Genomic DNA, 27,063 nt, shown 5'->3' with positions numbered 1-27,063 from the left:
GACTGGCTCTCATTGTGTCCCTCGGCAGTTATCTCCCAATATTACTCCGTAAGCCGATAGTTCGGGAATAAGGGTGCGGTATCCCGCAACCTCGGTGTATAATACCTTATTGTTCAAAGCAAGGAGCTAACTGCAGTCGAACCAAGATGAGACAGCACCGTTGCGCATCACTAAGTAGAGAAGGAATATCCTCAAGTCCAATCACGCAGCCCACTGTCCGATAAGTTGCATCGTCAAGTGCCTGGATGAGTAGCGCCTGCGCCCCGCCTCCCCACCCCAGACCCCAAGGCTCCCGGCCCAAAAACAAGTGCAAGAGGTGGCCGTATCCCCAAGGAAACCAAAGCTTGATCCCCTGTGATCCAAATGCGCTTGTGGGCCTGTGGTCTCGTTATGAGATCTTATCTGATGGAATTGCAAAGTAAAAGCGTCAAGCCGATCCAGTGGTGTGTTGTAGCGAATGCCCGACTGCACGAGAGGTCCCTCCCTGGACGTATGGACTGTCTTTGGGAGCATTGATCCGGAGATGGCGCGCAAAGCCACCTTCTTGCCAGTGGGTGGTTACGCTGTAGTAAGACAGCATGTCCGAGTCGTCTGCAAAATGGCTCGCCAGCCGACCACAGAAAGAACGGCCTCACCCTGCGCATTTTGAGAGCTGCGCTCACCGGTGGTGACTAAATTGGCTGCATGAAGCGCTTTCGAGAGTCTGGGAGTCTGGGCGAAAGCATCCGACGACATAGACGACAGAGGTTCTCCATCGATGGCGTGGTTGTCTCAAAGCCCTTCATCTCGGATGAGTTTGTACTTGCCATTGTTGTTGAGTCTGAGCTTGTGTAGTTGGTTCATTCTGGGTGCTCAATAAGTGCCCTGCGCGTAAGTCCTTGCTATAGAATTTGACCATCTGGTGTTCAAGTTAGTAGGTATAGCTTTCATCGATGCGATAATGGCGGGGAAGGCTGTCACATCAGCACAGGAACAGCAAGAGGTATTAACAGATGTTGGTATAGGTGCTGGTTGTGGCGTCAATCAAGTGGGATCCATTCGCATCCAAGACCGGCGTCTTGAAACAGCTACTCCTTCTGATGGACTTCAAGCACAGATTTACCACGATATTAGATGTAAGCCATTAAGCTCTTGCAATGTATTTCAGGGAAAGATCTTTCCCCAGAGGAGAGGCTGGACGGGATTGATACTAGTATATATTTAGGGCAGCCTTGGGCATATAACATGGCAAACAATATATATCCATCTGGTCATTGTTGTGGCCTAATGAATATCCAGCCTATGTACTTAATTTATTGATAAATGCATATCTTGAAATTAATATATATCATATCCCCCGAAACGTGACAGTCCCCTCTATGTGACTGGGAAGATCGTCCAAACGCTCTATGGTTTCTGTACTGGTGATCATCCTGCGGAATGGCGATCAGCCCTAAGACACGATCGTGATCCACCATGGTTCGTCCGAGGAATGGAACAATAAACACAACTCGCCAGAATCCTACGGTGCGGTCTTCCTTGAGTTTCCTTTAGCATCTCAAACTCTATCACACAGAATCCTCCCCCCCCCCCCCCCCCCCCGGCCACCGGAATAATCCGCTAGTGGATTCATGCAGGGCTGACGTGGTGGGCCGTCCACCTTGCAGCTGGCATTCCGACGCGGAGGGGTCAACCATCCGTCCAGGATCAGATCGTGCCTCCGAACAGCTACATGACTGCGGTCAATGTCCGTGTCGACAGTGCGACGAGCCGTCGGCTCCCTCTCTAACCACAAAGCGCTGTTCGTCCTTCCATCCCATCTGCCCGGCCTGATGATATCGCGGCTCCTGCGTATCACGCTCTCCATCATTCTTCTTCCGTTGAACAATGCGATCCTCATCGCACTGTACATCTGGAAGCATGTCTCGGTCCGTTTGTCCTATCCCAGCTCGCTCCGCCCGCGTCAAACGGCCCTCCAAGACGTCCACTTCTACCCGAAAACCGTCCTGATCACGGGCGTGGACACCCCACATGGGCTGGCCGTCGCTCGGGCATGGTATGCTCAGGGCCATCGCGTCGTAGGTGCGGGCGTATCTATATCTGAGCGCGGGCTCGTCCTCTCGGGAGTCAGCCTATCCACAGCCCTGTCAGCGTTCTACCACATCCCGCGCGGGCTCTACGCCTCCCGCTTGCTGGACGTCGTCCAGCGGGAGAAAATCGACATCTGGATTCCGTGCTCGGCCTCCGCAACCGCCATGGACGATGCAATGGCCAAGGAGGCAATCGAGAGTCGGACCAGCTGCGTCTGTATCACGCTTGGGACACCCCTGGTGAGCCAGTTCGCGAGGCACGATTCGTTTACCCAGTATCTACAGGAGAAGAACCTTCCGGTCGTGGAAAATCACCACGTCCAGTCGCGCGATACAATACACAAGATTCTACACCGGTCGCCGACGAAGGTCTACCGCATGCGCCGACCGAGTGCGGCCATGAGCGACGGGCATGCGGTTATCCTGCCGAAGCGGACGGTCAGTCTGACGTATTCTGAGGTCAGTGAGATCCAGATCTCGAAGGATCGGCCATGGGTGATGCAGCAGCAGAGTCGGCTGGGAGAGTTCTCTGCCGAGCTGTTGGTGGTCGGTGGGCAAGTTCAAGCCCTCCGTGTCTTCTCCGTGGGGAGCCGTTCAGCATGCCGCTCTCGTCTGGATGAGGGGCTTGCCACTGCAATCCACAAACTTATGGCACGTTTTTCCTCCAAGGCAGGCACCCAGATGACAGGACATTTGAATGTGCAACTCATGGTGGACGAAGAATTCGACGCGAACCACGTGCGGTACGTGATACACATCGCGGGATGCACACTCGGTGCGAGTGCAACAGAGCGTCTTCTCCACACTACCCCAATGCACACATTAGTCCGTGGGTATCTGGCTGTGCTTGCTCCGCAGGTCAATGGTGCAGCCAGTCTTTGCGGTGACAGCCACACGCAACCGGTGTTAATTGAATCCGCGATCCCACCACGAAAATATAGCCTGTACCAGACAGTCAAGGATAGCGGAGTTCGGCGGATTCTCCCTGCGTTGTATCCGACCTTGCAGAAGGTGGATAAGATTAATGATGGCTTAAGCGATCTGCTGTTCTTCTGGAAGGACTGGCGGTTTTCGAGTTTCGATCCGCTCCCTTGGTGGTGGCATACTCATGTCCATCAGCCCTGGGAAGATGCGGAGCGCATTCTGGGGGAAGTTAGGAGGTCTAAGTAGATATAGACTTGGGCTATATGGGAATGGCTCTATTGCTTCTTACTACCTTAAGGAGAGAACAGCATGCTGTCGATAAATTTGCTCTTAAAGGGCTGGCAAACGTTGATAGGGGAAAGCTTTCTACAAGCTGACGTATGGATTCATATTCATAGAACACTAAGATAGTGGCGGTGGGGCAGTTGGTACTTAATCAGACGTACCTCTGCAAATTTCCCTCGTACGGTACATTCTGGAATACTACCTAGTAGGTATGTTGAGGTCCCTGGAATAGTGATCTACCTGGGCACTCAGTTGTTTTGGAGCCTAATGGACACAGTTGGGCCAAATTGTGTTGCCTATGACATGGGGATTTTTATAGAATCATCATGCAGGCTGTGCTTGGCGGAGGAAACCACACTGCCTGTGCACAGCCTCGAGGCGGATTTGTATGGTGGTAATAATGTAATATCACCCATGGCTCTTCCGTTCATTTCTCAAAACTTACCGTAGTCTCTATGATATTGTTTGTTTTGGCCTGGGGTTTAACAAATGGATTGTGTTGTATGTACTTGCAGTCAATGAAGACCTCGATTAGGGCTGTGTATTATGCGATACCGGAATGTTACAGAATATGACATTAATCCCGTCTATGCTGGTAAAAATCAGGTCCATGTGGCATAAATAGATTACACGCTGGTAATTTCCTGTTAGGAATGATGATCGTCCAAAGAGGAATTCTGGTTATTAGGTATATTGGCCTGCAATCCATTCTTCTCTCCTTTCTTCTCTACTTATTCCCTGCGTATTCGATCGTCAATCCCCTTGTCATCGACATCAGGTCGCATCGATCGGCCTCTTCGGCTTCATCAGGTGCAGGCCGGCCATACTTCCTCTCCGCCCCATTTGGCCTTAGTGTCCGCGCGGCATCGACCGGTTGCCCCGTTCACCTCGCCGCTGCTCCTCCTCAGCCGTCCCATAAACAATCGCATTCCACTTCATCCGACGCTGCACACGATCCTCCTTCACGATCTTCCTATATCATTCCTGTCACCTCATACATCACAGCGCGCGCTAGGCTTGTGATTTAGGCGCTTGATCCTCCCTCGCTTCCTCTTAGGAAGCGCTTTTCATCCGATAGCTTTCTCTTCCCCTCCATCCTACCAGAAATCTCCCGTCATGAAGCTCTCACGACCTTCATTCAATCCCGGGCGGACAAAGAATATAATCCATGGAGTCCAGGCCTTTATTATCTTTTTGGCTTGGGCTCTGACCATCGCCGTCTTCACGAAAGGCGGCGGCATTGACGGGCGATCCGCCTGGTATTGGGCCTTGGTGAGTTCACAGCTTACGGCGGCAAGAGACAGAGTGGTTTTCTAATCTTCATTTGCGTGTAGTGCTGGTTCAGTATCCCCGGTCTGATCTACCTTGTCGCTGTACCTATATGGCCTCGCGCCCGTCGTTTCGGCAACGTCTACGCCTTCGCGACAGTGGACTGTCTGTACGCTCTGCTTTGGTTCACCGCCTGGGTCTGTGTCGCTAGCTATGTGGCCCAAGGGAAGGCCGAAGGAAAGTCCGACAACGACAATGACAATAAGGATAACAAAGACAGCGATAGCAATAAGAGTGGGTGTGACGCCTGGAAGTACGGTAGTGCCTCCAAGTGCAACATCAGTACGGCCACCGTGATCATTGGAGTCGTCATCTTGTATGTCCCTCGAGTCTATCCTGGCAGAGATGCGACCCACACTAACATGAATTCTTTTCGCGCAGCCTGCTCTTTGTGTTGACTTCCTTCATGTCCATTCGCAACGTGATGCACTTCCGTCGGACCGGTACTCTGCCCGACGTTGGCTCCGACCCGACTTTTGCCGCTCAGAGCAAAGCCGCCTTCTCTTCGAATCCTGCCCACGACTTCGATGAGGAAGAAGACGATTTCCGGTCTGGACGCGCTGGAATGAGCTCTGCCGCCCACGACCGTGACGAGGACTACGCCCTTTTGCACCAGAGCGAGGTGGATGACATGGGTAACCCCAACAGCCGCACTGCGCTCCAGGGCTCCTATGATCCCACCGCTTCCAATAACGGCGGCATGATGCACGACTACAACACCAGCTATAACGGGTCAACGACGAGCTACGGCGGCGCCCATGGACAGCACTACGCGCCGCCGTCAGAGTGGGGATCGACGGGCGGCGGCTACGGACGCTGATGCGACGATCGGGCTTGCTCGCTGGACGTGTGGCTTTGAAAACCATGGAGCGGTGTTGCGGCGCATCCAGTCCTGTCTTCTGTGTTTTGCTTGTTGAATACCGTGATACTCGGACTTGCATGTGATGGTTACTTTATTGGGGCAACGACTGTACGCTATCCTCGTTCGGTCCTACGGGACGTGCTTTGCTTGATGATTTTGACGACATTTCTCTTTGCGCTTATTTTGAGATACTCCATGGATGGATCATCAGTTGTTGATTTGGTAGTTTCGATATCACCTAGACTATGCGGATTGTATTGTGATACTGTTAGTATGAAAATAGCGAGTGCTTTTGTTCATTGAATCTGGATATTCAAATCGGTAGAGTTGTGATTTGATGCAAGGGATACACATGTCTTAAACAGATACTTGTTCTGCCACCGCCTTCCCGACTTTAGGACAGCTTGCGGTCTGGGCTTCCTCCGCATCGCATACTCCGTCCTTCAGCCTTCACTACCTACCTCATTGTGTAACTCCAGATAAATCCATTGTTTACGACCGTTTCCAGAGAAAAAATAAATCGTGAGTTCCCCAAATCCTTCTGTCCGAGTCCCACTAACCCTCTCCAGACCAAAGCGGCGCTCAACACCACAACAACACCCAGTCTCCAAACAAAAGCCACGAGCAAGGTCACTCAAAATGGCCAGCAGCGTCGACCTCTTCAACCAATACCCGCTCCTTCTGGACCCGACTAGCAAAGCCATCTCGCTCGACCCCTCGTCCTCCTCGCTATCCAGCACGCAAACCGCCGCCATCAGCGCCGAGCTCCAAGAACTGAACCAGCTCCACCGCGCCCTCATCAGCCTCGACCCCCCCAACATTCCGCCGCCCCCGCTCCCTATCAACCCCAAGCGCAGCGCGCAGATCACCAAGCTGCGCGAGTCCGCAAACACCGCCTTCCGCAAGAACAACTACGCCGAGGCCGTGCGCCTGTACACCTACGCCATCGACATGGCCTTCGGCCGCCCCGGCTGGGAGCCCGTCACCCTCACCCGCGACGAGCTGGCCGGCCTGTACTCCAACCGCGCGCAGGCGTACATGGCCCAGCAGGCCTGGCCGGAGGGTATGCTGGACGCGAAGTGCGCCGTCGAGAGCAAGCCCCTGGGCAACGTCAAGGCATGGTGGCGTGCGGGTAAGTGTTTGGCGGAGATGGGACGCTGGGACGAGGCGCAGAAGTTGCTTGAGAAGGGGCTCGAGGTCGAAGGGAAGGCGAGTGATGGCGCGAAGGAGCTGACGACGCTTTTGGACGAGGTTCACGAGGGTATTAAGCGGTCTACGTAGGTGTTTGGTGGGTGGACTGCGGATCGTGATTTGCCCGGTTTGACTTCTGTGGACTATGGCCTGTGTCATGTGGTTGAAGGCGGATGTGGTTCGATCTGGTGCTATTATGATTACCCCTTGAGTTTGCAAATATGGAGTTGGGCGTTGTTCTTTTGCGTCATATGGCATGGCAATTGATGTCTTTATCATAGACGATCTAAGTTCTCGGTACATTAGATAGAATGGGTGTTGTAGGACTTGGCTGGCATTTCAATACCACTCTTGTTACCTCGCTCGAAAAGAGTGATGATATATAGGGAGCAAAAAATCAAAAAGAAATGCTTCCGATGCGGGGAATCGAACCCCGAGCTGCTGTGTGAGAGACAGCGATGTTAGCCATTACACCACATCGGATGTTCTTGTTGAAGGACCGCTTCAAATATGGCTTCATGAGCCAAAGCTAGATTTGTGTTGACATGAACCGTCTGCACCTCTATGGTCAAGCACCTACAGCGATAATTGGATAGATGTCTCTATGAGCCCTTTATACTTGGCCCTAAACCCCATGCTTGCGAGGATATCTGTGGGTGTGTAAAGTTTAGTGCGAGAACAACTTCTTTTGCTTAGGAAGGACTTCGAGTCATGCCCGCTCTAGTACTTACCTATGCAACGCAACATATGGTAATTGAGATATGTGATGAATGACTAGCTAAATGCTGCTGTGTACTCAATATGGTGATATGATTTGAGTCCCAAGTATTACTAGGTACGAGCAATACCTAGTGTATTCGAGGAATTCTACTTGCTTAGGTCGGCCGTGGCACTCTGACACGCGCGTAGGAGACTCGTCCCGCAAAGCCTTCAGTAACTCCTTGAGCCATGGCCATTCGTATGTTCTGTTGGTGCGAAATGCTCTTCTTGTGCTTTGGCCCTCGGTGTCGGCGTCATCTGCCTAACAAATACCACATATGTGGAGTCGGCTTCAGTCCGGGCCATATGGTCAACGACTGCCCTCAAATGGACACAGACAGCAAATACTGCTTTTGGCTTTCGCAGGCTTTGATTTGTGGTACTTCGGCATGGATCAAGTCTGGCTGAATACGTCCTGGACTCCAGCAAGCATAGGCCGGGGCCAGATGATGGCAGCGTCCCCATTTGGTGTGTGATGCCTGTGGGCCTTAGCAGACCAGTTACATGTGCCATGTGCCCTACCGCATACTTGGGACTGGCACGCGACCTTTTCTCCATATGTGGATAAAATGTTCGATGATGTGCAAGGTCAGTACACCGTCCTTCGGCACAAATATATATTTCACACCCTTGTCAACATGTCTTCTGAAACCGAAGCCGGGTGAACTACCGGACGCTCTACTTATCACGGTATGAACATGATTAGGTATAATCACCAGAAGAATCGAAGTCTTTAACAGTGTGGTAGTTTCAACGATGACGTCTCTGCCTTTCGATGGCATATGCTCGAACACTTAGCCTGTTTCATAGAGCAATTTTTTGGTCATCTCATCAAGAGTCCGATGTGGTGTAATGGCTAACATCGCTGTCTCTCACACAGCAGCTCGGGGTTCGATTCCCCGCATCGGAAGCATTTCTTTTTTGATTTTGATTTATTTTTATTTTCGCGTGCATGGACCTACACCACCAATTTTCGGACCATAGAGCAACATCTGACCCGATTAATTGATACCCGCACACAAACGCAGCCGAGAAACCAGACAAACCTGACGCCTCACTAGGTGCTGTTTGCCTTTCCTGCTGATCTCATCGAAGGTGCTAATGGAAACACCTGCACTCCATGGGAAGCCTCTTCCGCATATAAACTATCCCATTTATGACGCAGCGCATCTGGTATTTCCCAAGCATTTTGGGGATCGCGCAACCACAACCGGAGGAGATGTCGTCTATGCAACATCAGCTGCCGCAATCCATGCCATAAAGAAGGACTCACCGCTGCCCAGGAATGTCCGGATAGCTCCTCCGCGCATGTAAAATGCTCAGATTATTGAGGAACTGCATATCGCCCTTGCGAAGCTCCATGGCTACGTGGAAGCGTTCGGCCAGGAAATGGAGCGCGTCCAGAGCTTCGGCTTGCTTGACGGACAGCGCATTCGAATGTGACCACGCTCCGAAACCTGAAAACGACCGCCGGGAGAAATGGATTAGGATTCCATCTGGTGCTGTAGCGGATGGGTTCAGAGGGAAAATCAGCGGCCGGCGTATGATGAGACCCTCCTTCTTGGAACTAGGTTGGCTTCTGCGTGAGCTCTACATATATTTCTGCACAATGCACCGGGAACCAACCTGGGAATAGGCCAGTCGCTCGCTAGCGCCTCAACCAAGTCCGGTCTCGTTTTCGCCAGCTCGTTATACACTCGCCAGCCGCTGGCAAGCAGACTCTCCCCGCCATGTGCGGGCTCTTCCAACACAAACAGTGAGACGATGTCCCCGGTGTCGGTGTGGAAGATCACCTCGCCATCGGTGTACGCCGGGAGCGTTACGGAACGTGAGTCCGCAGAGGAACTAAAGTCCATGATGTGCGCAATCATGACATCCGCTGGGACGCTGTTGTTTTGGTGATCCTGGCGGCCACGGATACAGCCTATGTGCGATGAGAGACCAACGTAGATGATTACGTTGTCCTCGCGAGAATACTGATCTACCGGGATGCCGCGCACCAGTGAGAACCCTGTTCCCCGATGGATGTTGTTTGATATATCCCGAAGGATAGGGTGGAGAGATGGAAGGGGGAAGGTGGTTGGATCAAGTGATCCGAGAGGCTTGTTGAGAGCTGTGATTGAATTTCAGTTGCAGGCATGAGAACTTTCAATGGCGCTTACATTTGAAAGTCTGTAGGGCGTCATGAATCTCACCCAGCTGCTCTTTGCTCAAATGCAGGACACATCTCTCATCGTTCACGAAACAACGCTCATCAAGGGAGATACTGTCGCTGTCCCAGACCATTTCCGAGGACAATCGAGCGGGGAATCCCTCAGGAAGGGACGCTTCCGCGGCTCTATCCTTGAATATCGCTTGTTGAGCTTCATATTTGGCTCGATCGGGAACATACGAGATCTTCTCAACCCAGTCTCCCATGTTATCTGTTTTCATCGACGAAAATGGGAGAATAGGGAGACAATGCCTTAGGGGCCGCAACAACACATACCCTGTGCAAGGCCGACGACTTGTTCACTCCGCACGCCTTGATGCCGCACGTCCGAAGTATAAACTGCATATGACATGTCATTCTGCATGGATCTTGCCCCGAGGAGATGCTCTTCTTTCCCGTGGACGAATTAGTGGCCTAATTCCACCACAAGTCAGACACTTGGGAATGATTGGAGTGAACGGGCGAGGTGGATCTCCTCGCAGTCCCTGGCGTAGACCAGTCACACCGTCTCCTCCATATGCAGATCATTAGCGGAGAGACAATTTGCATTGTGCTCAAGTCCGCCTAGTGAATCAAAGGCTGCCAGCGAAATCACTGCATGTCCTTCTGCAGGTAATATGCAGTCAATCGCCAATACGCACAATGCTATTCTCTGGCTTCTGGTTGGCAGCCTACAATGACCATAGGTAACCCCGGAAGAAATCTCACTGCCGCTTGACTGTTTGGACAGATCAATATGATATATAGTAGTTATCTCGTGCCAATGACATAACATCTATTCTCCGTACAAACGGTGTTTTTGTCATCGTGCAGACTATAACTATAAAGAACCCTGCAGAGGCTATTGCCCAAAAACATTGACAAAATTCAGGACCTTCAAATATGACAACTACCACCACACGCGAGGCCGCCCGTTTCGAAACAACGAAACGCTTACTGGCCTGTCTGATTAACGAGGGTCTGGTTGATGGGTTCGTCGAGGGAGCCAAAGAAGCGACTAATCGACGTCTATACTTGCGAAAGAAGGACAGCGCATGCGCGGATGACAGTATTGTGGTACATACCATGCCTGAAGCGTTGATCGAAGATCGCAATGGTGAGGTGTTACCGATGATACAACCGGGCATGCTATGCTCTCCCATTATTGTAAACTGCATGGCGGTGGAAAGGAAGACTGTGGATCCAGGGGAGATTTTCTCGCTCATAAGCCCATGGTTCAAGGATCTGGCCAGCCAGCCCGTGCTCGAAGAGATATCGCGCAATTTGCAATCTTCTGGGGAAAATCAAGGTCCGATATCTCCAAAGTTAGTAAGGTTTATGTACTGACGGAGGAAAGAGATATGGATGAGGATGGCTGCAGGCTACCGACTGCTGAGCTTGCAGGATCCGTCGATTGCTTGGGAAAGGTCCATGACATACGGGCATCCGACTCATCCGGTATGTACCTTGGATGGAACCTGTGTGCATGTCTGACGGATGGGACAGTTTCATCGTACCTGCGACGCGAAGCCACCGCTACAGCCCGTCAAGCCAGAAGATATACCGGCAATGCTGACACCGGGGATAACATTTCTATCTCTTGCCCATAGCGACCTGTCTGTCGCTGGTCCATTTAACCATCTGCTACAACCACTTCTCCAAACATTCGAAGTTCCTGAGGCCCCAGAAGGCTGGACTATTGTGCCCTGTCTCACACAGCAACTCCCCTCCATCATGCAGCGCTTCCCAAGAGCTATCATGCTCCTATCTGTGGCTGATTGTGCGGACGCCCAAGCTTCTCTCCGAACGCTAACCCTTCGACCAGAGCTGAAGTTCCCATTCCATCTGAAGCTTTCCCTAGCCTGTCAGATCACCTCGGCCCTCCGAACCATTACACCATGGTCCGCACAAGGCGGGCCCATTGTGACCGAGATATTGGACGGGTTCCTCCCGTCTGAACTGTGGACATTCAAAGAAGTAGCCTCCGTGACAGGTAGTCAGACGGACTTCGACGACGCAAAGCATCTCTCCTGTATCTTGCGAGACGATCTAGAGGAGCGGGCCAGGGCCAACAACGAGGTTCTCGTCCTAGCAGCCGCACTGACCCAGTCGCCGCCCGGCACATCCCAGCCCTATGCGGAGATCCTGTTTAACCTGCGAACCATATCCGAAAAACAGGAATGGTTTCGAGAGTAAGTGCCCCTAACACACGGATCAACTGAATCTTAATCTGACAAATATCCACAGGTACGTTGGTTGTCTGCTTAATCTCCTCCTCCCACCCCTTGTCCACCACGGCATCGGTCTCGAAGCCCACGGCCAAAATATCCTCGCACGGGTCTGCCACGATACGGGAGAAATCAAGGGATTTGCCGTGCGCGACTTTGGCGGCATCCGCTTGCACACGCCGACCCTCCGCGACCAGGGCGTTAGCTTTGACGGCATGTTCCCTGGCTGGGCGGTGATGACAGAGAATATGAATGACGTGTGGGGGAAAGTGCATCACTCCCTGCTGCAGAATCATGTCGGATTCTTGTTGAACGCATTGGACCTCCAAAGACACCATGGATGGAGCATTGTGCGTGATGTGTTGGAGGGGGGTTTGAGGGGGCTCCCGGATAATGGGCTGTACGAGTTTTGTTTGAAAGACACTATGCCCCTGAAGTGCTTTCTACGGATGAGCATGGAGGGGAAGTATCGTGATGTAAGTCTTTCTGCCCTGAGAAGAGCTGACGGTGCGTTACTGACGGTCTGTAGTATGTGGAAAGGGAGGTGCCAAATATCTTGTTGATGGGCTCGGAGAGGTGGGAGACGGTTGTGGCAAGTTATGTGCCTTCTTTGCATTGGACTTGATGGTTTTTGGGATGGAGATAGATCTGTCTTGTTCATGGATGACTTCCCAAGCATGATCCTACACCAGAGCACACTGGGGCTCTACAGACCAAACAAGGCTGAAACAGCCACTTCACATCGCGGCGTCCAATAGGTAGCAAATAACGAACAAGGATAGACGTGGCAAGACGAGGCTGTGCAGAGAGCCTTCCCTTCGCTGCTTCGACATTGATCAAAAATATATTGGTCCCCCTCCCCCCTATACACCCACTTACCGAGTCACCAATCTGCAGTGTTTCCCTTGTCCGTATCTCTTGACCTAGTCGTTGACCTCGGAAGACACCTCGAGCCCCTCTTTCTCTCTCTCTCTCTCTCCTTTCTTTTCTTTTCTCTTTCGCTTTTTTTTTTTTCTTCGACAGTCCCGTGAGCCCATGGCCGACGTGGTTGCCCGCGCCTCCAAGCTCAAGCCCGAGATCCGCCTCTCCCAGGCCGTGTCCGAGTTTCAAGCCAGTATACCCCAGGAAGAAAAGACCAAGTTTCAGAAATGGACTCTATCCCTTAGCACTGAGCCCCCCGAGTCCTGGGACGTTGCGAAACTGACCAGTGAGATCGACCGGCGTGTCAGCGGGCAGACGCGACGATGTTATGGGCCGCGCTTTATGAACGTTCTCCAGGCTGTGCAGCAGTATGCGTCGCTGGGGGACATCGTGATAGGTGGCTCTCAGAATTTAGCAGCATGTGGTGTGTGGGCAGTGGTACGCTTGACCTTGACTGTAAGTACCTCACAGACATGGCAGAGTCAATATAAGAAAGAACTGATGGATGTAGATGCTATCACGGGGAACCACCTACCTGGAAACCCTGTCTCTACTGTTTATGGAAGCCGGCCGAAATGCACCTAGGTACCAGGACATGGCGTTGCTCTATCCCCGCTCTCGAACACTGCAGGACGCCCTTTGCGAATACTTCATAGTTGTGGTCTGCATATGTCAGCACGCTGTCAAGTTTCTCAACAAGAATACAATCTCTCGTATTTCATCGGCCGTATTTGACTCGACTCTCCACCAGTTCCAGACAGACATGCATAAATGGGCAACCATGATCCGAGAAGAAGTTACCTGGTTGAACAGCCAACTGAATGTGGATGAAAGTAAGCAGAACTCTGCATTCCGCAAGATGGTTGCCAAGTTCAAGGATTCGAGTGGACGCCATTACCAGCTTGAGGCCAAACTCCGATTGCTTGACGCATGTTCCACACGCGATTACCAAACTCCCTGGAAGCAGGCTCGTAAGAGAGGCGTTGCCACATGGTTTACCACTGCTCCGGAGTATCAGCAATGGAAACAGCAAAGCGTATCCGGCACCCTGTTGTGCACCGGCAAATTGGGGTCGGGCAAGACAACGCTCATGGCAAGCATGGTCGATGACCTGGTATCAACCTGCGGAAAGGGTAATCTGGTGTACTTTTTCTGTCGTTATGATATCACTGAGTCGTTGACGGCAAGGGCAATGTTCGGGTCACTTACTCGGCAGTTGCTTTGCCAGCAGACCGTCGAACTTGCACGGTTACAGCAGGACTATGCAAGCCAGGTAACGCTTGACTGTGATAAGATGTTGGAAATCTTGCAGACACTTCTTTCCCACAACGAAAAGTACTACATCCTGGTCGACGGACTTGATGAATGTCCTCAGAGCGAGATTGAGACTATCATCGAGTTACTTCAAAACCTTCAACGAGTTCTAAGCACGCTCATTTGCATCTCGTATAGGGAGGAAGCACGGAGTCCCGTTGAAAAGTTGTCGAAAGAATTTGCCCAAATACAGACCTTGAAAGCCCCGGAAATCAACCCAGACATTGAAGCATACATCGATGCAGAGCTTCAAGGACGGCTTCAGTCTGATGAGTTGACCATTGGAGACCCTACGGTCGTGTTATCTATCCAGGAGGCCCTACTGAAAGGGGCGCAAGGAATGTTGGTCAATCTGTACCGCACAAATTGGACGTAAGACAACGCTGGCTAATTCAAACCCTAGGTTTCTATGGGTAGCACTGCTTATCGACTGTGTTTGTACCGAGCAAACAGACGAGGCGATCCTCCGCGTACTGCACGATCTACCGCATAGTCTCTCAGAGGTCTTCAGTCGAGTACTCAAAAATTCGACGTCGGGGAACTCGAAATATCTGCGTCAGATTGTGCAAATGATCATGGCGGCTCGGCGTCCACTGACAATATATGAGTTCCGAGAAGTCCTCAGCGTTATTCCAGGCGATACAGACTGGAAACCGGCGCGCTTGATTAACAACATCCGTGCGACGCTGGGATGCTGCGGGAGCTTGATCATCATTGACGAGGAAGAGCTTACAGTGCGTTTTGCTCACCATAGCATTAAGCACTTTTTCACAAAATCCCAGGAGATTGGGCCAACGAGTACACAAGAAGCAGACGAGAAAATGGGAGCGATCATATTAACCTACCTGAATTATGGGGTCTTCGATAATCAGGTCTCGCGTATTGTCGCACCAAACATTCCGGCATCAGAAACAGCATCCGCTGTCATTAATTCAGCACTGAGGGAGTCTTCGGGAAGTACGAGGCGTATTGCCAGCTCCCTAATTCGATCTAAAAAGCAGATCACTCATGACGTTGGAAAAATGTTGACGGAGGTAGCCTTTTCTACCTGGTATCGCTCACTGGAGGCCTTCCACTTCATGAATTATGTACGGGAGTACTACCATTATCACATCTCCGTACGCCTAATCAGAAATAAGGCTATGGAGAAACTATGGCATCGATTTCTTGCTCGGGACAATCTGGATGTGAGTTGGCTCATGTGGAGTGAATAAAAGCATCTTAACAGTGCTGTAGCTTCGCTTGGCTCCCTGGTTGCAGTACAATCTTCAGCAGTCTAGACTCAAAGTTCTAAACGGCTTTCTTATTCCATTCAGTACTGTGGACACACTCGTCTCTTTTCAAGTGCTAGAGAAGGTTCTTCGAGAATCTGGAAATAAGCACAACGAAGCCCGATGGATCTACGGTCACGGAAGACGGTGGTTCGCGACCTTGGTGTATAGCCAAATGACGGAATTTATACCCCTGCTATTGTCGCTTAAGATGCGTGACGACAGTCCGTATGGACCAAACGCAGACAATCTTGTTCGTGTTCTTTCGCAAAGAGTCTCACCTCTCAGTGATTTGGTCAAGAGATTTGATGCTGCCAAGTTCTTTGACGTGTACAGGGAATTATCTGCGCCAATCATCACTCAAGGCATACATATACATGGCGGCAAAGAAGTCGTTCCTATCGTGGTTACCCGCGTGGTGGCACTCGAGATCGCTGGTGTCTCTTATCAAACAGCTGTTATCCCCAGAGCCAACCATCCTTGCCAAGACACTCTCAATTATGTGAATGAAAATGGTGACCTTTGTGCCGTCGTCGTGAAGAAGGCCCGAAAAACGAGCTATACTTATGTGCGGCCAGTGGATAATCTCGCCTTTTACCGGTACATCTACGCAAGTCTTGCTACGTTTCAGCTTGGCGATGATGTCTTCGAGATATGGCCTCTTCCTCCTCCGCATGGCAGTCTAAAGGATCTTTGGATCCTACTTTACGCCAACCGTCACAACGAAGGAGTAAAAAGGTGGTCAATATGCCAGATGGTTGGCATCGCAGAAGCTTTGGACTTCATTCACAATGGTCGGATTGCTGAAGTCTTCTTTCATGGTGACATAAGACCAGAACATATACAGTGGAGGGGTGGAATGCAGGGTGTACCACCCCCCAACGGGATATTACAACTGAAACTCCCACATCGAATGGCGCCCTTCAGCGTCAGTGACAATCTGATAGCCAAGCAGCGTGACATCACTATGTTGTGCTGTATATACCTAGTCATCGCAGCATGTCTTGTACCACTGGAATGGAAAGATATTCTGGCTTTGCATATTGATCTTCAAGAAGACCTCGACCTGATATCCGGTAAGAGCGTGTCCCCAAAGCAAGAACGGCTCGGCCGATGGGTTTCAAAGCTCAACGAAGAATCCGCGCACTGCTTGATCCTACATCGCGTGATTTCCTTCATTTCAACGGGTTTCCTTGCATGCAAGCTTCCGTTTTCTTCGCAGAACTTGGTTAGTGGGTTGAGACAGGCCGCGCACGAATATTTCCAGACTGGTTGACAATATTGCATTGAGTGAATCAAAACCTTTGAGTCTATCCACCAGTTGTATTTAGGCAAATGGAGGGTGGGAGAAAAAGAGAGAAGATTGATATGGAGGGTTGAAGGTGCCAATACAGAGAGGAGCGATGATCTCCCCGAGGTTGGGCACGGTAATGAAGCACACCGACAGAAAGCCGTTGTAATTGTTAAACTCTTTGGCAGTTGCAGAGCTGGCTGGAGAGCAGATGACCAGCGACATGTTCCTGGGAGCTTGACATCAATATCGCTTCCTCTTCCAGTTACCAGGACACAGGTACGTACAACATCAGGGACATCAAGGACAGGACGGTCAGAATGAGCCATTTCCGTGTCCTTGTCCAGTTCTGCGGCAGCGAGGGATCGGTGATCTCAATATCTTGGTTGCCGGGCTTGTTTCTCTTGCGACGCCTGCGGGAGTGGCCTCGACGGCCATTGTCGGCAGTGGGTGAGTGGTGCCACTAAAGTGCCGGCTGGATGTCATAACTCTTGACCAGACGGATTCTGCTGGACCGGAGGGATAGAGGGAGAGAAAGCTGGAGGGGGCCAGATGGAAAAGTAGACGCCTAGAGACATTAACTGTAGCGACGCCATGCCATACTCCGCCCATCATCCTAGGCCCACTAGTATTGTCAGTCAGACTTTAGACCCGGAGAGATTCCAGACTTACATTCAGAGTGTGGGCCAAGCTTCTGTACCTAGATACTTGGCATATGCCTTCTCGGATCTAGTGCATTGGCTAGCCTCTAGGTATCGCGATCTTCCATCGGAGGTGTCCGGACCCATGCATCAACTAGTCAGTGGGAAGATGCCCCCAAAGCGGCCTGGCCCTTCAGGACCCTGGTCTAATCCGTTATGCTTCACGACGATCCAGATTTAGACGAGGCCAACAGCGGTAGGGTCGTAATGCTCAGCCTCAATGCCGGGTAGACCTGGCTGCATGGTCCGCGAGTACGATTGTAGCATGCTGGGCGAAACCGCAATAGATTCATAGTTGCCCATTCAAGCACGTGCGCTTTATGCCGAACGGAATCGAGAACCCACATTGTGGGAACGATAAGCTAAAGAACGCCGGTAGAATTTCATGATTTCTTCATAGGAGACTAATCTAGGAGCAGATTAATACAAGAAACGGGCAGGCATAGAGCCGTGTGTGGCGAAAATACGTCTCCAGATTTATGGCTCAAGCTCTTCCGTCGGCACGTCGTCCAAGTCCTTTCCAACAATCGCATCCGCAACCTTCCACACTTGCAACAGGTTATCTTCCGCAGCAGAGCACAGAACCCATGGGTCGTTCAAGTTCCAGCTGAAATCAGAGATACGGTTGGTGTGGCCACCATGCATGAAGAGACTAGAAGTCAGTTAGCCGAGACCATCCTCAATGCTCAGGAAATACGGAATAGGCACGTACAGCTCTGGTGGTCCATCCTGTGCGTCCTCAGGGGTCTGTTCTTCGCCAGCCCGGCTGAGATCCCAAAACATGATCTTACGGTCATAGCTGGCGCTGGCCAACACCGCTTCTTCAAACGGATGCCAAGAGAGCGACGTGACCGAATCACTGTGGCACTCCAAAGCATGAAGCTTGGTCTTCAAGTTTCGCAGATCCCAAAGACCAATCGACTTGTCGGCTGATCCAGTTGCCAAGACTGTTTCCGCAGCAGGATTGAAAGCAATGGCGTTGATGGCATCCCGGTGTTGACCTTCGGCAGATGCTGCGGCGCGGGTGGTCTCCGCCTGGCGAATGTCGAGAATCTGGAGCGTGATGTCATCGGAGACAGTTCCGATGAGCGAAGAGTGAAGAGGGTGATACTGAACATCGTTTACAATGGAGGAGTGATGCGTGTAAGTCCGAGCTGGCTTCAGGGCCTTGTTGCCCTTGGTATAAGTCGTCAAATCCCTGAATAAGCGGTCAGTGCGTGGACATAAGAGTATTTCATAGGAGCGCGTACCAAAGGCGCACAGTCTTATCCTCACTACCTGTGACGAGATGACCCTGGGAGTGAGGGCTCCAGCTAAGACCGAAACCTTCCTTTGTGTGACCAAGAAGCTCCATTTGCGGATTCACGGTGCCAGTGGGCAGACTAGGGTGTTTTGAACGATCCCAGATCATAACACGGCCATCCGTACACATCGTGGCAATCACATTGGGGTTTTGAGGCTGGTACCGGGCCTTGTTGACCTCGCCTTTGTGGTCAATCTTCTGAACGATATTGAATTTGATCTCCATCGGGGCCTTCTTGGAGCTGCCGCCATAGCCGCCGATCTCTCCTCTCTCCTCATCATAATCATCCGGATTCGGGGCAGTAGGATTCGGGAGCTGGACGTGGGCGATCTGCAGGTAGTTTTGCGCATCGCTGGAGGTGTGTGTACCGATCAAGAGACGGTGAGTCGAATAGGGCTTATCAGGCACTCTGCGTCAAGTCAGATTCCCCATCTTGGAGTTTTCGAGCATTGCAAATAGCGACAAGGACTCACTCCTGCTTATCAGGTAGCCATTGTGTTGTGAGAGTCGGCCATTCCAGCGCCGTGCTGAGGATCATGTCATAAAGAAAAGGCGCATTCTTCTTCCACGTTTTGTACTCTGGCTGGCGGTCAGCCTCGTCTTCTTCGAGGGAGCTACAAACACGAGACGAATGGTGTTATATTACCTTCGTTAATGATCTTTTCCTCTGTGCGTTCTTCCTCCTGCTCTTCCTGCTCCTCGATGAAACCTAAGGTGAAGGCGGGTTAGAAGGTCACTGCATAAGGAGGAGTGAATGAAACCATACCGTCTTCGTAAGGCTCAGCCATGTTGAAGGGGAGAAAGGTAATTGAGGAGGGCGAATAATGGATATGAAAGGGTATCTGAGGCGAGACTGAGAATGACAATGAACGGAGGAGCTTCGCATTTCGCGCGCGACTTTCTCGAGCGCGTTAATTGGGGGCGCTAGTCCGAATGGGGCAACCATCGTGAATACCCCCAAGAGGCAGGCGGTGAAGATCTTAGTCATGGCCCCAAGCTGTTCCTCGATTCATCCAACTTCATCCAGAGTCATCGTCATTTCTCCATCTCTTCCTACTCTACAGCTTCCACCTACATTTTCCCTCTACCTTCCCTCGCAGGCGCTTGCGTCGCCTTCTCTCCTATATCTTTTATGTTTATGACTCTCCTTTTCTGAGCCATTTTCTCATCAAGCTTGGTTGTCATTTTCTATCGTTGTTCAACGACTGCTTTGCTTGCCATTGCCGCCTGCTCGACTGTATTACTCCTGTCTTGACGACCGCGACGACACGAAAATTTCTCACGAAATATTTCGTTTCTTACTTTAATCACCAGTACAGTCCCTACGTGATTCACCATGGGTGTTCCCAAGTTCTTCCGCTGGCTGAGCGAGCGGTATCCCGCCATCTCCATGCTGATTGCGGAGAACCGCATCCCGGAGTTCGATAATCTCTACCTCGATATGAACGGTATCATTCATAACTGCACGCATAAGGACAGCGATTCGCCAACCTTCCGCATGACCGAGGATAAAATGTTCATTGCCATTTTCAACTATATCGAGCATCTGTATGGCAAGATCAAACCGAAGAAACTTTTCTTCATGGCCGTGGACGGTGTCGCACCCCGTGCCAAGATGAACCAGCAGCGTGCGCGACGATTCCGAACCGCTCTCGATGCAGAGGTTGCGAAGGAGAAGGCTATCGCCCAGGGCGTTGAGATGCCGAAGGAGGATGCGTTCGACAGCAACTGCATTACCCCCGGTACCGAATTCATGGCGAAATTGACCGAACAGCTGAAGTATTTCATCAGCAAAAAGATTTCAGAGGACAAGGATTGGCAAGGCGTTGAGATTGTGCTCTCAGGCCATGAAGTCCCTGGAGAGGGCGAACACAAGATCATGGAATACATCCGACATGCGAAAGCTCAGCCGGGTTATGATCCCAACGTGCGCCACTGTCTGTATGGTCTGGATGCTGATCTCATCATGTTGGGCCTGCTCAGTCATGACCCCCACTTCTGCCTCCTCCGTGAGGAGGTGACCTTCGGTCGACAAGTACAGAAGAAGCCCAAGGAGCTTGAGCACCAAAATTTCTATCTGTTGCATCTGTCAATGGTCCGAGAATACTTGGAGTTGGAGTTTCAGGAGTTGGAACAGGAAGGCGCCTTGAAGTTTCCTTTCGATATGGAGAGAGTGATTGACGACTTTATCCTGATGGCTTTCTTTGTCGGAAACGATTTCCTACCGAACTTGCCGAACTTACATATCAACGAAGGCGCGTTGGCTCTGATGTTTAAGATCTACAAGGAGATCTTACCAAAAATGGGCGGATACATCAACGAGCAGGGTGTCATCAACCTTGAGCGATTGGGTGTCCTGCTTGATGGACTCAGTGATGTGGAGTTCCGCTTCTTCGAGGCTGAATACTCGGATGCTCGTTGGATCAAGGCCAAGAAAAACGGAACCGAGACAATGGAGCTTCAAGAGAAGCCGAAGGGTCTCACGGTGACGCCGGCTCAGAAAGATCTGTTCAAGGATGTCAAGAAATACGTTCTTAACAGACCCGGAAAAGCAGCCGACACTAAGCCATTGGACTTCCCATCCAGTTTGCCTGCTCGTGATCGCAAGTTCGTGGAACAGCTTGCTGATGATCTTCGGTTGCCGTGGACAACTGTCTCTGACGAGCACGGTGAACGTTTTATCCGACTTCAGTTCCCGGAAATCCCGGGCGATGATAGCGATGAGGAAGAAGATGAAGAGGCCTCTATGGCTGTTCAGCGCGTGATTCGGAAGTATGACAACGCCAAGGTCCAAGAGGTGTCTGCCGAGGAAGCCCAAAAGGCCGCGGAGAAGAAATACGAAGAAAAATTCCAGGAATGGAAAGATAAGTACTATACTAGCAAATTCGACTGGGGTTTGGAGAATGCCGAAGAAATGAGGAAACTCACGGAGAACTACGTGCAAGGCCTTCAGTGGGTGCTGTTCTATTATTATCGGGGCATTGCCTCCTGGCCATGGTTTTTTGGTTATCACTATGCGCCCATGATCTCTGGTAAGTTCTGCTCACAGTGATACTCGCTCCCACAGCTTACCGTTTTTTACAGATGTAAAGAAGGGTCTGAAGGCCGATATGAATTTCCGCCTGGGCCAACCATTCCGGCCTTACGAGCAGCTGATGGGTGTGTTGCCCGATCGAAGCAAGAAGATCGTGCCCCCTGCCTATCGGGACCTTATGACTTCGCCGGAATCGCCCATCATTGACTTTTACCCTCGTGATTTCGAACTGGACATGAATGGGAAGAAGATGGAGTGGGAAGCTGTTGTCAAGATTCCATTCATTGATGAAAAGCGTCTGCTGGACGCTCTCAAGACGAGAGAACACCTGCTGACGCCGGATGAGAAGGCACGGAATGGATTCGGTGCATCCCTCAAGTTCACCTACTCGCCTGAGGTGCAATATGTCTACCCATCGTCTCTTCCCGGCGTCTTCCCTGATATCCCTAACTGCCATTGCATCGAGAATATCTTTGACTTGCCGACAATGGATGGCTTGGAGCCTTACATTGGCCTGGTAGATGGTGTGCAGCTTGGTGCATCCGCACTGGCAGGATTTCCAAGCTTGAAAACTCTACCTCATGTCGGTCAATTGGGTTTCCATGGTGTATGCGTGTTCCAGCAGGAAAGTCGCAATGAAAGCATGGTGGTTACGATCCTCGAGCCTGGAAGCAGGTCGAGTGTTGAACTTGCCAAAGCGAAGCTGGGGCAAAGAGTCTATGTTGGGTACCCGTTCCTTCAAGAAGCGCTTGTTGTTCGAGTGTCTGATGAACTGTTTGACTACATCAAACCCGAAGGACAACAGCATATCGCTTCCATTCCTCATACGGAGGCTCAAATCGACCAGTGGAAGAAGAAGGCGGACAAGATTGAAGGAATCTATAGCAGGCGACTTGGCATGATTATCGGCTCGGTCGAGTCGATGGTACACGTCCAACCTCTCAAAGGGTTGCTTAAGACTGATGAGGGTGCCTCCGTGAAAGAATTCGCGGATATCCCAGGACAGGAAACTGACTATGCACTCCAAATGGTTGTCGACGAAGTGATCAACCCTGATGAACGTTTCATCGAGCGCGATGCTCTTCCCATTGAGAAAGAATTCCCCGAAGGTTCTCGCGCGTTTTTCCTTGGAGACTTCAACTATGGACGCCCTGTGCACATTACCGGGCATGATGATGGTAAAGTAAACGGATTGATTGCGGCGGTGAAAGGCCGTGAGCCTGAATTTGGCAAGGAGCGTGCCCGAAATGCCGAGAAGTTGAGTCCGTACATGCCCTCTTACGCTATCGCTCGCAGCCTACGTCTGAACCCCCTGGTGCTGGCCAAAATTACTTCCTCTTTCTCCGTGGATATCGAGGGATCGCGCGTGAACCTGGGTCTCAACCTAAAGTTCGAGGCCAAGAAGCAAAAGGTCCTTGGTTATTCGCGCCGGGGCGAGTCGGGTTGGGAGTTCAGCAGCAAGGCTGTCGACTTACTCCAGCAATACATGATCCGATTCCCGGACTTTATTGCGGGCATCCAACGTAACCCTCAAAAAGACCGGTACACGCCGACTGACTTCTACCCCGAAGACATTGCCATGGTGAAGATGAAGGAGATTCGGGATTGGCTCAAATCGATCGAGGCGAAAAACTTCGAGAGGGTTCCTCTTGAAGCCGAGCAGCTGGATTCGGATGTTGTCAAGCTGATTGAGCAGGACGCCGACCAGCTTATCCAGAACATGCCCCCGATGCAGCCCAAGAAGATCCGGGGTGTTCCCCGCGGTGCTCTCCTTCGCCCAGCGGACGTTGAGCAGAGGCTGGGCAACCAAACCTTCAAGCTTGGTGACCGCGTGGTCTATGCCCAAGATTCTGGAAAGGTCCCTATTGCGACTCGAGGAACAGTGGTTGGCCTTACCCGGACTTCCCGTGCCGTTCTACTGGATGTTGTCTTCGACGCTTCGTTCATGAGTGGCACTACCTTGGGTGACCGTTGCTCTCCATTCCGGGGACAGACTGTTTTGGCATCTTCTGTCCTCAATGTTTCATATCGACAGCTCCTTGCCAGTACTCGGGCGGCTACTAGTCACCAGCAGCAAACACAGCCTTCCCCTTGGACGGTGGCAGGGTACGGTGAACCTCTTGGACCTGGTGGAGCGGGACAGCTGAAAGATGCTCCGACCCCTCCGCCGCTTTCTCACTCGTATCGTGGCGCTGTCTCTGGTGTACAGGCTAACGGTCGCGGTGGTGGTCCCAGAGGCCGTGGTGGACGCGGAGCCTCCAACGGGGTTGGCGCGCAGACTACCCTGCCATTCCGGCCCCATCCCAATGGCGGGGATCAGCAGATGCATGGATCATCTCGCGGGGGCCGAGGCCGCGGAGGGCGTGGAGGCATGGGTCGCACTCGAGGCGGCTATGTTGCGGTAGACCCCAACCCTGATGTAGGCGTCATGCAGCATAACCCGAACTTTCGGCCACAAAACTATTCCCAGGTGCCGCCTCCAAAGACTCTGGACCGACGCGGGGGACGAGGCGGCCGAGGTAACAGTCGCGGATCCGAAAGAGGATCTCGAGCTAGAGGCCGAGGTCGTGGAGCTGCTGTGGCGGAAACGAGTTAAATATGCCGGTTGTTCGCGTGTTTTCTTCGGAGTTGGAGACGTCTTGAAGGTCTGGTTGTCCTGGATTGGGATTGATGATTGCATCAGGTATAGGTGTTGTCTCAGGTGTATATAGCTGTACCATTACTCTCACCGGCAATGCCCAGCAGTGACAGTCAGTGCGGTTGATGCTTGTTCCCCCGCATTTCCATGCCGAAATGCGGAGAAGGATAAATATCCGGGATTCTCCCCGCTTCATATACTCCCCTCTTCCGCCTTTGTCGCATTCACAAATATCTCCAACAATAGTAAACATGACGGAGACACAAACGCCATCCTTCGACAGCCTAACCCTTGACCCCAAGGGACCTCCGGGCAACGCCTGGGGTCTCTTCGGTCCCAACAACGAACTGGGCATGCTCAACCTCCTCACGCCGGAAACGGTACGACAAGCTGCGTCTGAAGAGATTCGTGACGGTGTTCGATTCTCCCTGGACCTCCCATTAGATAGAATAAAGTACCCGAGCTTCGGTCGTAACCCGTTCCAGCACCAGCTGGTGAACAAGGCTCCGCGGATCGTCAACGACGACATTCTCACCTTCAACACCCAGACCAGCACGCAGTGGGATGGGTTCAGACATTACGGTAGCATCCATCCTGCAGATGTGCTCCATTGGCACTGACGGGAAATAGGAAACCAAAAGCACAAGTGCTACTTCAACGGCCACACTTTGGAGGATCTCCAGATCTCTCCCGTCATCGGAATCGACTGTACACTCCCGACTCCCCCCACCCATATGCCGCAGACAATATCAACTAACAATATATAGCATGGGTGAACAACGGCGGCATCGTCGGCCGCGGAATCCTCCTCGACTATGCCGCCTGGGCCGCCGCCCACTCCGTCCCTCTCACCCCCTTCGAAACAAGCTCTATCCCGCTCTCAACAATCAAGCAGCTCCTAGCAGAGACAGGGGTACAGACACGCCCCGGCGACATCCTCTTTGTACGCACGGGCTTCACCGCCGAATACAACAAGCTCTCCCCAGCCGAGGAGGAAGCGATTGCGCGGCGCCCCGAGCCGGCCTTTGCGGGCGTCGAAAACGGTGAGACCACGCTGCGCTGGCTGTGGGAGAACCAGTTCGCGGCTATCGCGAGTGATGCACCAGCGTTTGAGCCCGCCCCTATTTTGCACCCGGGGGCTCCGGTCGATTTTACGCTGCACCAGTGGTGTCTGGCGGGATGGGGCATGCCCATTGGGGAGTACTTTGATCTTGAGAAGGCGGCGGCGTATTGCCGGGAGAAGGGGAGGAGTACGTTCTTCCTGTCGAGTGTGCCGCTTAAGGTATGTGTCTTTTGTGCCGGTGTGTGGTTTTGTGGTGTACTAATGGATTGCGTAGGTCCCTGGGGGTGTGGCTAGTCCGCCTAATGCAGTAGCTATTTTCTAACGTGTTTCATTGCAATACAGCATTATGTTGAGTAGGTCAATGCAAACCAACCAACCAACTAACTAACTATCAATCCAAACACCTAAACCTCTACAAGTAACAAAGTCACAGTCAGACCTTCACTTCTCTCTTACGAATCAAAACCTTGGTCCACATAGACGGCATGATCTGCTCCCCAAAGCGGAGGTTCGCCGGTCTTGCCTGATGCTCACTCTCGAAGCGCATGTCATACTCCGCAATGAAGCGACTGAGCACCGCCTTCATGGTGTTCGCAGAGAAGAAGCGGCCAGGACAAGCAAGACGCCCATACCCGAAGTGGAAGTTGGTCGTGCTGATGCTGACTAGTTTCTTGTTGCTGGCCTCAGGATCACGGCACCAACGGAAGGCATCGTAGACATGGGCGTCCGGAAGGAAGGCCGGATCGCGAGCGACAGGGCCAGAAGGGAAACAGATCTGCACGTCATCGGGGATAGCGAAGCCATCGCTGAAGGTGAACTTCTCCTTTGCGATGCGTTGCGTCGAGACTTTCCTCTGTTAGTATGGAGCCATGGGGGCATGGGCAGAGAGGAGGAGAAAGAAGACATACCTTCAGCAGGGGGATTGAGACGCAGACTCTCTCTCAAGACGCTATCGAGCTTCTCCTGCGCTGCAAATGCCGCCACAGTCGCGTTGATCCAGCCCTGCGGGAGGGTGTCCTTGATTTCCTGGCGGAGGGGGTCGAAGCATTCTGGGTGGGAGAGAATATCGTACAGCGCATGGGTGATCAGCATGGTGCTGGTGTGCATCATGCCGACGGCGGTGACGATGAGCAGCGACTGGGCGATGTTGCGAGGGTCACGGTCGATGTCGTTCGCTGCGACGTCCATCATCCACTGGAGGAAATCGTCGGGCTTCGGGCCGTCCGGGTTGGCAGCCTGTGCTGCGCGACGGGCCGTGACGGCGGGCACGATCAGCTCCTCTTGCACCCAGCGGAGCTGTTGCTTGAGACGGTTGACGCTGGGGATGAGGCGAGAGACCAGGGGACGCAGGAAGTCGGGCGTTGGGCGCAGAAACACGATGGTGGGACCCAGGTTGTCGGAGTAGCTGATCATGGTGTTGATCCATGTTTCGTTGCGGCAGGTCTCGTCGCTGAAGACCACGCTTGAGGCTACGCGAGCGACAAGACGCAGGATCACGGTGTACAGGTTGATGGATACCCAGCCGTCGCTGCAGGGGGGCACTTCGACGTCGAAGGCGTGCTGGAGTTCCTGCATGGTGCGTGGGAGAATGCGGCCTGTCATGGTCAATTAGTAGGATTCCTGTGGACGCTGGATGAACGGAAATGTATACTCCTAGCAGGAGTCAGCTTTTAGAGAACGGTAGTGCCG

The 27,063-nt window shown here is 52.1% G+C and overlaps 9 protein-coding genes and 2 non-coding genes across 11 annotated transcripts in view; 7 read left to right on the top strand and 4 right to left on the bottom strand.

Moving 5' to 3' along the window:
* Nucleotides 1-1,455: 1,455 nt before the first annotated feature.
* Nucleotides 1,456-3,239, top strand: ATEG_09299 (uncharacterized protein; the record flags this gene model as incomplete). Its single annotated transcript, XM_001217920.1, has 3 exons — nucleotides 1,456-1,458; nucleotides 1,604-1,739; nucleotides 1,777-3,239. The coding sequence occupies 3 exons, from the start codon at nucleotides 1,456-1,458 to the stop codon at nucleotides 3,237-3,239; spliced, it is 1,602 nt and encodes a 533-aa protein (XP_001217921.1).
* A 1,155-nt stretch (nucleotides 3,240-4,394) lies between these two features.
* On the top strand, nucleotides 4,395-5,427 carry ATEG_09298 (uncharacterized protein; the record flags this gene model as incomplete). The annotated part of the gene is made up of 3 exons (XM_001217919.1): nucleotides 4,395-4,550; nucleotides 4,613-4,923; nucleotides 4,989-5,427. The coding sequence occupies 3 exons, from the start codon at nucleotides 4,395-4,397 to the stop codon at nucleotides 5,425-5,427; spliced, it is 906 nt and encodes a 301-aa protein (XP_001217920.1).
* Nucleotides 5,428-6,108: 681 nt separating this feature from the next.
* ATEG_09297 (uncharacterized protein) lies at nucleotides 6,109-6,750 on the top strand (the record flags this gene model as incomplete). Its single annotated transcript, XM_001217918.1, has 1 exon — nucleotides 6,109-6,750. The coding sequence occupies one exon, from the start codon at nucleotides 6,109-6,111 to the stop codon at nucleotides 6,748-6,750; it is 642 nt and encodes a 213-aa protein (XP_001217919.1).
* A 321-nt stretch (nucleotides 6,751-7,071) lies between these two features.
* Nucleotides 7,072-7,143, bottom strand: ATEG_10407. Its single transcript has one exon. It is a non-coding gene; the product is annotated as a tRNA-Glu (tRNA).
* A 1,114-nt stretch (nucleotides 7,144-8,257) lies between these two features.
* Nucleotides 8,258-8,329, top strand: ATEG_10413. The gene has a single exon. It is a non-coding gene; the product is annotated as a tRNA-Glu (tRNA).
* A 147-nt stretch (nucleotides 8,330-8,476) lies between these two features.
* Nucleotides 8,477-9,837, bottom strand: ATEG_09296 (TauD/TfdA family dioxygenase; the record flags this gene model as incomplete). Its single annotated transcript, XM_001217917.1, has 4 exons — nucleotides 8,477-8,645; nucleotides 8,693-8,986; nucleotides 9,046-9,532; nucleotides 9,582-9,837. 4 exons carry the CDS (start codon nucleotides 9,835-9,837, stop codon nucleotides 8,477-8,479), a joined length of 1,206 nt encoding a protein of 401 aa, XP_001217918.1.
* Nucleotides 9,838-10,513: 676 nt separating this feature from the next.
* ATEG_09295 (uncharacterized protein) lies at nucleotides 10,514-12,463 on the top strand (the record flags this gene model as incomplete). The annotated part of the gene is made up of 4 exons (XM_001217916.1): nucleotides 10,514-10,939; nucleotides 11,117-11,802; nucleotides 11,858-12,314; nucleotides 12,368-12,463. 4 exons carry the CDS (start codon nucleotides 10,514-10,516, stop codon nucleotides 12,461-12,463), a joined length of 1,665 nt encoding a protein of 554 aa, XP_001217917.1.
* A 1,077-nt stretch (nucleotides 12,464-13,540) lies between these two features.
* On the top strand, nucleotides 13,541-16,620 carry ATEG_09294 (uncharacterized protein; the record flags this gene model as incomplete). The annotated part of the gene is made up of 3 exons (XM_001217915.1): nucleotides 13,541-14,415; nucleotides 14,477-15,260; nucleotides 15,310-16,620. The coding sequence occupies 3 exons, from the start codon at nucleotides 13,541-13,543 to the stop codon at nucleotides 16,618-16,620; spliced, it is 2,970 nt and encodes a 989-aa protein (XP_001217916.1).
* A 1,193-nt stretch (nucleotides 16,621-17,813) lies between these two features.
* Nucleotides 17,814-19,427, bottom strand: ATEG_09293 (WD repeat RBAP46/RBAP48/MSI1 family protein; the record flags this gene model as incomplete). The annotated part of the gene is made up of 6 exons (XM_001217914.1): nucleotides 17,814-17,988; nucleotides 18,049-18,534; nucleotides 18,587-19,048; nucleotides 19,113-19,218; nucleotides 19,286-19,348; nucleotides 19,406-19,427. 6 exons carry the CDS (start codon nucleotides 19,425-19,427, stop codon nucleotides 17,814-17,816), a joined length of 1,314 nt encoding a protein of 437 aa, XP_001217915.1.
* A 548-nt stretch (nucleotides 19,428-19,975) lies between these two features.
* On the top strand, nucleotides 19,976-24,269 carry ATEG_09292 (chromatin-binding exonuclease XRN1; the record flags this gene model as incomplete). The annotated part of the gene is made up of 2 exons (XM_001217913.1): nucleotides 19,976-21,671; nucleotides 21,724-24,269. The coding sequence occupies 2 exons, from the start codon at nucleotides 19,976-19,978 to the stop codon at nucleotides 24,267-24,269; spliced, it is 4,242 nt and encodes a 1,413-aa protein (XP_001217914.1).
* A 1,887-nt stretch (nucleotides 24,270-26,156) lies between these two features.
* Nucleotides 26,157-27,063, bottom strand: part of ATEG_09291 (cytochrome P450) — a gene marked incomplete at both ends in the record, with an annotated part of 1,432 nt that continues 525 nt past the window's right edge. Inside the window, 2 exons of the mRNA XM_001217912.1 lie at nucleotides 26,157-26,227; nucleotides 26,283-26,969. Coding sequence (XP_001217913.1) covers nucleotides 26,157-26,227; nucleotides 26,283-26,969 — 758 coding nt within the window. The remainder of the gene's footprint in view (nucleotides 26,228-26,282; nucleotides 26,970-27,063) is intronic.

The sequence above is a fragment of the Aspergillus terreus genome, genomic scaffold, assembly GCF_000149615.1.
Source record: "Aspergillus terreus NIH2624 scaffold_14 genomic scaffold, whole genome shotgun sequence".
Lineage (NCBI taxonomy): Eukaryota > Fungi > Ascomycota > Eurotiomycetes > Eurotiales > Aspergillaceae > Aspergillus > Aspergillus terreus.
This window is presented reverse-complemented; position numbering and strand designations above follow the sequence as displayed.